The 7,500-nt window shown below is 42.9% G+C and overlaps 2 protein-coding genes across 2 annotated transcripts in view; both read left to right on the forward strand.

Moving 5' to 3' along the window:
- The window catches only part of LOC138972743 (sodium-coupled monocarboxylate transporter 1-like), a 24,953-nt gene that overhangs the window by 16,698 nt on the left and 755 nt on the right, over window positions 1–7,500 (forward strand). Inside the window, exons 13-16 of the mRNA XM_070345410.1 lie at window positions 1,331–1,596; window positions 4,295–4,389; window positions 4,899–5,017; window positions 7,315–7,500. The exon at window positions 7,315–7,500 is cut by the window's right edge and continues 755 nt beyond it. Of these exons, the coding sequence (XP_070201511.1) occupies window positions 1,331–1,596; window positions 4,295–4,389; window positions 4,899–5,017; window positions 7,315–7,467 (633 nt within the window). The 3' untranslated portion in view covers window positions 7,468–7,500. The remainder of the gene's footprint in view (window positions 1–1,330; window positions 1,597–4,294; window positions 4,390–4,898; window positions 5,018–7,314) is intronic.
- LOC138973940 (transmembrane protein 78-like) lies at window positions 48–871 on the forward strand. The gene is made up of 2 exons (XM_070346644.1): window positions 48–166; window positions 685–871. Exons 1-2 carry the CDS (start codon window positions 48–50, stop codon window positions 869–871), a joined length of 306 nt encoding a protein of 101 aa, XP_070202745.1.

A 7,500-nucleotide genomic window follows, 5' to 3' on the forward strand; every position in this document is an offset into this window, starting at 1 on the left:
GTACTTGTTATCATACAATCAAAACCTCCTGATTGATTTGTTCATCTATGATACTTCCTTCCTTCCTTACTTCTTTCCTTCCTTCCTCCCTGAGTCTCTTCCTCCCTACCTTCCTTTCTTCCTTCCTTCCTCCCTCCCTGAGTATCTTCCTCCCTACCTTCCGTCCTTCATTCCGTTCTTCTATCCTTCCTTCCTTCCTTCCTTCCTTCCTTCCTCCCTCCCTGAATCTCTTCCTCCCTACCTTCCTTCCTTCCTTCCTTCCTTGCGTCCTTCCTCCCAGAGTCTCTTCCTCCCTACCTTCCTTCCTCCCTACCTTCCTTCCTTAAATTCCTTCCTTCCTTCCTCCTTGAGTCTCTTCCTCCCCACCTTCCTTCCTTCCTTCCTTCCTTGCGTCATTCCTCCCTGAGTCTCTTCCTTCCTTCTTTTCTTCCTCCCTCCCTGAGTCTCTTCCATCCTTCCTTCTTTCCTTCCTTCCTTCCTTCCTTCCTTCTTTCCTTCCTCCCTCCCCGAGTCTCTTCCTCCCTACCTTCCTTCCTTCCTTTCTTTTTTCCTTCCTCCCTCCCTGAGTCTCTTCCTCCCTAACTTCCTTCCTTCTTTACTTCCTCCCTCCCTGAGTCTCTTCATCCCTACCTTCCTTCCTCCCTACCTTCCTTCATTAAATTCCTTCCTTCTTTCCTCCCTAAGTCTCTTCCTCCCTACCTTCCGTCCTTCATTCCTTTCCTCTATCCTTCCTTTTTTTCTTCCTTCCTTCCTTCCTTCCTTCCTTCCTTCCTTCCTCCCTGAGTCTCTTCCTCCCTACCTTCCGTCCTTCATTCCTTTCTTTCTTCCTTCCTTCCTTACCTCCTTCCTTCCTTCCTTCCTCCCTCCCTGAGTCTCTTCCTCCCTACCTTCCTTCCTCCCTACCTTCCTTCCTTAAATTCCTTCCTTCCTTCCTCGCTGAGTCTCTTCCTCCCTATCTTCCGTCCTTCATTCCTTTCCTCTATCCTTCCTTCCTTCCTTCCTTCCTTCCTTCTTTCCTTCCTCCCTCCCTGAGTCTCTTCCTCCCTACCTTCCTTCCTCCCTACCTTCCTTCCTTAAATTCCTTCCTTCCTTCCTCCCTGAGTCTCTTCCTCCCTACCTCCCGTCCTTCATTCCTTTCTTCAATCCTTTCTTTCTTCCTTTCTTTTTTTTTTTGTTTTAAACATTTTAATCACATTTTAAATACAGCACAGCATACATATATCAGCAGGTCTGATGTAGTTTACTAATCATCAACATAAAAAAAGAGATAAATAATATTATGTAAATAACAATTCAAGGCAATAAATCCTTCCTTATATACTTAACTCAGGGTGCTATAGGCGGAGGGTTGATAGGGATGGTTGTCAACCTTTGGATTGCCCTTGGGACGAGAATGTACGGAGCCCCCCTGGTTTCACTTCCTCCCGGACCCACACACAACTGTTCGGGCTTGGACAACACAACATTTCTCATGGGCAACAACGACTCATTTGCTGACGTCACCATTCATGACGTCATGACGAGTGCTGCGTCAGAGGGGTTTGATCTTACCACGATGGCATGGAACGCGAATGTCAATTCAACGTCACTTGAAAGGTGAAACGTCAAGAACATCGGATCAAGTGGAATGATTTTGCATGCGCACACAGTCTATGAAAAGCTGTCTTTAAACAAATAAATGCCAAAGTAAGAATGAACAGTGTTACTATCTGTGACACTATCATTTAATTTGCATTTTTTAAGTGATTATGACGACAAGGGTGCTGAGGGCAAGTGACATGTACTCTCCGAAACAGGTTTATTGTTAGGCTTAAAGCTATAGTATGTTGCTTCGCGTGTAAGCAATCATCTCCACCACCAAATTAGATCTGTCGAGACTTGTAAGAGAACCCTTCTACATAGAAACATACCAACATTAAGAAGGTGGGATATCTTTATTTATTGTACAGATCGACACTAATGTCAGTTACGAAATTATTTCTTAAAAGAACTAAACCAATGTCCACCCTACACAATAAGCGCCGGGCCCGGGGTTCACATTTGTGTCCAGCTGGAAGAGTGCATGAAAAAGCCTGGAAGTGTGTATGTAAACCCGATGTAAAAAGCCTGGAAGTGTGTATGTAAACCCGATGTAAAAAGCCTGGAAGTGTGTAAGGCCTAAAAAAAAATAGATGTGGTTACGGTAACTCGACCTACCCTATTTTTAGGGGCCGACCCTATAACTTTTTATTACATTTGTCAAAAAAAAACCAACAACAAGAAAACGAGTGTAGAAAACGCAATGAAAGCGAAAGCGCTCGAGTCGCACACTTATTTCCCTGTCAAGTAGGTTTAATTTGTACACATTAGAAAAAAAAGTTTTTAAAAAAAAGTGATTGCCTACCTTCCTACCCTATTTTGTTTGGCTATGTTACCGTAACCACACCTATTTTTTTTTTGGCCTAAGTAAACCCGATGTAAAAAGCCTGAAAGTGTGTATGTAAACCCGATGTAAAAAGCCTGGAAGTGTGTATGTAAACCCGATGTAAAAAGCCTGGAAGTGTGTATGTAAACCCGATGTAAAAAGCCTGGAAGTGTGTATGTAAACCCGATGTAAAAAGCCTGGAAGTGTGTAAGTAAACCCGATGTAAAAAGCCTGGAAGTGTGTATGTAAACCCGATGTAAAAAGCCTGGAAGTGTGTATGTAAACCCGATGTAAAAAGCCTGGAAGTGTGTATGTAAACCCGATGTAAAAAGCCTGGAAGTGTGTATGTAAACCCGATGTAAAAAGCCTGGAAGTGTGTATGTAAACCCGATGTAAAAAGCCTGGAAGTGTGTATGTAAACCCGATGTAAAAAGCCTGCACATATCAGTCGTCGTTTACAAAATCAGAACTCCACAAAGTCGCTCTTCCAAGAGGGTCCTGGGACCCTCACTTTTAGTTTGTATGGGGTCCAAGGATTTTGAGGGTACCCTTATTTGAGCGGCGGTCACATGATCCATATAAATTAAATCTTCAATCCCAAAGGTGATCCAGATAGGTTTTTTTTTAATTTTTAATTTTTTTTTTATTCAATTAATAAAACACAAAATAACAAACATGGTAACTGTATTTTCTGTTTGCACACATATTCTCTCATTTACATGCGGTTCAGAAAGACTTGTACATTATACAAAAGGACTAAAAATAGTCATACGTGAAAAAAATATACGTGTCAACATGACTGTGTAGCATCAACATGATCATACGTCATCATATATTGATCTTTTTTTTAAAACAATATTCGCATCATAATGTATGGCTGTCTTTACATTATATCAAAGAAAATAAACAATAATTTGTTTTTAATTAATAAAACTTCAGACTAACGAAATCTCAAAACAACATGATTTCCAAAAATAATTTCCAGTGCTAATCGTGAATCGTTTTTTAAAAAAATGCTTACGCACATCTTTGCGATTAAAATAATATGATTAATCTTCTTCATATTTTTGCTGTTACTTTTTATACCAAAAAGCACATCTGTAACATTCAACCTAATTCTTTCACCAATGTTTACTAAAATGTACATTTTCAATATATTTCCAAAACCTGAGCACTGTTGGGCACTCAAAGAAAAAATGCTCCAATACATCAAGTTCATCCTTACAATATGTACAGTTTTTATCAGCCTTCACTTTCATTTTACACAATAAAATATTAGTTGGATAAATGTTTTGCAATATTTTCCAATGCAGTACACGTAATCGAACTTCACTAGTGACAGTGGCTGCTAAGTTCCAATTCTTTTCGTCAATTTCAAATCCTGATCCAGATAGTTAATTGATCGGCCTTAACTGGTATATACAGTTTGAATGAAATGACACGGGAATTAAAGCTTTAATTTGGGTGCGAAATTGGTGTCAATAATGTTTTAGTCTAGATTAGTTTTGTTTGGCTGGCAACACTGTGGGATAATCTGTGGGATATTTCTGTACATTTTGAGTATGGATATTCTCATCTGCAACAAATACCACAAATCGTTGCTTTAACAATGCTCTGAGCGGACCAGCATCTTTAAAGACCAGGCTGACTTATTGCAGTGTTGTAAGACCTTCACAAAGGCCTTATTTTTCCGCACGATGACGCACATTAATTTTATTTTGTCCCTGGACCCGCTCGTTTTGGGTTTAGTCTGTCGCGGGACCCCTTCAAGATTTTCTAGTACGCCTTTTCTGGTTCTATGGGACGCAGGGAAGCGCAGTTTTGGGAGCTCTGAAAATAGTCTACACTGGGAAAAGTACGTGTCTTAAATGTTTGGTTTCTGTCGTTCAGGCACTTTTCAATGTATGACATCTCCTACGTGTGGTTTGGAGTGATCGGCGTACTGACCAGCGTTATCTGTGGTATCATCATCAGTTGCATCACAGGTGATTTACAAGGATATTGAAATGATCACAATAGATACATGAGCCAGGTATGGTAGTAAAGGAGAAAAAGTGAGGTTCACGGTTGATAAAGCACACGAGAGAGAGAGAGAGAGAGAGAGAGAGAGAGAGAGAGAGAGAGAGAGAGAGAGAGAGAGAGAGAGAGATACAGACAGGCAGGCAGACAGAGACACACACACACATACACACACACACATACACACACACACTAACACCCACACCCAACACGTACACACACACACGCACACACACACACACACTAACACACACACACACCGTGGCACACACTCACACACAAAGGAGACGAGCGGGGGAGAGAGAGAGAGAGACAGAGACAGAGACAGAGAGACAGACAGAGAGACAGACAGAGAGAGACATAAAGAGACAAACATAGAGACATAGCGACCCAAACAAGTAGCTTACCATCATAACCCCAAAACACTTATCAAGTCCAGCGACATCGGGCCTGTCATGTATGACTTTTTTAACAGGTTGCCAAGACCCTGAAACGCTGGACCCCAAACTCATCATCCCCATCTTCCGCAAGCTGTACAGACTGCCGGAATCTGTGCCCAAGCCAGAAGACGTCTCCAACGTTGTGGCCATGCAGGTGGGTCAAGTTTTGTTTCCAGCCTCAGAGGACAAAAGGCCTGTTTGACCTGGATTGAAAATATACTCTTCAAAAAACGTTAAGGGCCAGTCATGAAAATGTACACTCTTTAAAACTTTGCCAAAACTCAAGTGTTCCACACATTGATTGAAACTTGATTTCTGGGCTTTCACAAAAGGATACTGAGTCTTGCTCTAGGAACATTTTTGTCAGGCAGTGTTTCTGTGTCATCCTAAACACGCAGGAAAACGAATTTTTTTCAAAGTCATATACAATGGGCGCAAACCCTGGGGCCCAAGGACTGTTATGCCGGGGTGGAAGTTGAGATAAGCGCCTACTTCCCAAGAAATGCTCCATATGGCTTCGTGTCTCCAGACACCTCTGACAGTCAAATCCAGCTCCTGGCCTTCACGTGGCGGGCCCTGTCTTCGACTAACAGGAGAAGGGATGCAGGCGGTTCCCTGGCGCCTTAAAACCAGCTGCTTCGGGCAGATGAGGCTCGTCAACCTTGGATGGTCGCTCATCTAGGAGAAGGACAACTCCGATTTCAAAACCCGCACTGCCTTGTGTGCGCCTTGGGAAAGGCAAAGGCTACGAGAAGGAAAACTTCGACAACAAACCCGGGTAGAGTGGACTCGACAGCCCAGCAAGGCAGCTACTCTTGGGGAGGAGGCAACCCTGAGTAAGAACCTCAACCACCGAAGACGGAAGACAGCAGCCAACTTGGCGTGGGGAGAAAATCGGCTGTCTACGCTTCCACGATAATATGGCGCAAACCCTGCAAGGGCAATAACCAGTGATGCACATTCTGCAACAGGGTTCTGACCACGTAATGTGCTCACCAACGTACCTTCATAAACTGAAACACTGACAAAATACTGCAATATAGCAACAAGCCCCTATGACAAAAAGTAAGCGACGTAGATTAATTGCAATTGGATGGCTACAAGATGTTGTTGGTGCCAGGCAAGTGGCTCAGAGTGTTGCCGTATCTCACTCAAACATAATCAGAGTAAGGCAGAGCTTCAAGCAATTGGAAGAGCACAGTAACGACAATTGTCTGATCGACCTACAATCACCGCAACAATGGAGGATCGTTTCATCCAAATGAAGGTCATGCGGCAAGGATTGGCTGCTGCAAACAGCAGCAGGCATCGGCCATGACCTTCCACCAACGCTTGTGTCAATGATCAAACTGTTCAAAACTGCTTGCACGCCTTCAACTTCTGCGCACGATGTTCAGTCCGCAAAACAACACTGACTGCTAACCATCGAGCTGCCCACAATCATGTTAAGAGGTAATCATCATCGGTGGGCTAACGTCCTGTTTACCGATTGTCCCCTCTTCTTCTTGGATCATGTTGATTGGCGCATAAGAGTCTGGAGGCGTAGTGGAGAGCGCTTTGCATATGGCAGAACAAAATCGCTAGATGGGGTATTTTTGACAGTCTGGGATGGAATCATCTTACGTCGTATGTAGTGGGCAGGTTAATTGGTGATCGCAGTCGGGAGGAGAATTTGCCGTTCTTCGTTGTAAGAAACACAGCGGCTGTAAATTTGAAATTAGGGGTTTGTCGAGAGTAACTACCTCCGGCTTTGTTTGAACTGTGGTGTTTGACGTGACATTTTCTGTAGACTGTCCTCGGTTGTTCAAAACAACACTAAAGAAAAGAATAAATCTGTCAACTGAATCATTTCTGTTTGGGATGAGTTTAAAAAAGTGGTCCTTCACTTTTTGTGAAGAGTATATGTATAGGTCAAAGTGTCCTGGTTTTGTCCGCTTGGTAGGAACACTGATGGGCAGATAATACATGTCAACACTATCGTAAGGTCGACGGGCCAGGTGTCTGACAAATGAGTCAGATGATGCGTCAGATGAAAAACAATATGCGTCAAAGATCAAAGATCGAGGCCTGGGAACAATACCATTGTGAGTCTGACGGTGGAAGGCGGTTTTATTCATCGCCCATTTGGGGGGAAACATTTGAAAGCAAAAGTGTTGCTAGTTTTTGATTTGTCTACTCTAATGTAGCTACTGACTTTCACCTGTTATTTGCTCGCTCTGCTGTTTTCAAAATAAACAAGAAAGAAACGTCCTGCTCTAAAAAGCGAACAGTTGTTTGTGTCTGAAACTCTATTTCAACTTCTTGAACGACGACTACATCTACGACAACGACGATGACGACGACGTCGAAAATGACGATGATGATGATACTGATAATGATGATGATGATGATGATGGTGATGATGGTGATGATAATTCAAAAATGATAACTTTTACGGTATCACTGTTGCAGAACTATCGTCACGCGTGGGATACCTTCAAACAACAGAGTATAGAGCTGGACGTCATAGAGCGAGAAAACAGCCAGCCCTTGAACACCCAGCCGAACAATGGGAACTCTGAACGTCTGTCTTTTCTCAAGCGGAACGGACAAGATGATTATTGATTCTTCAGTGACTCGCCTTCCGGCATTAAAAAC

The sequence above is a fragment of the Littorina saxatilis genome, linkage group LG8 (assembly GCF_037325665.1).
Source record: "Littorina saxatilis isolate snail1 linkage group LG8, US_GU_Lsax_2.0, whole genome shotgun sequence".
NCBI lineage: Eukaryota > Metazoa > Mollusca > Gastropoda > Littorinimorpha > Littorinidae > Littorina > Littorina saxatilis.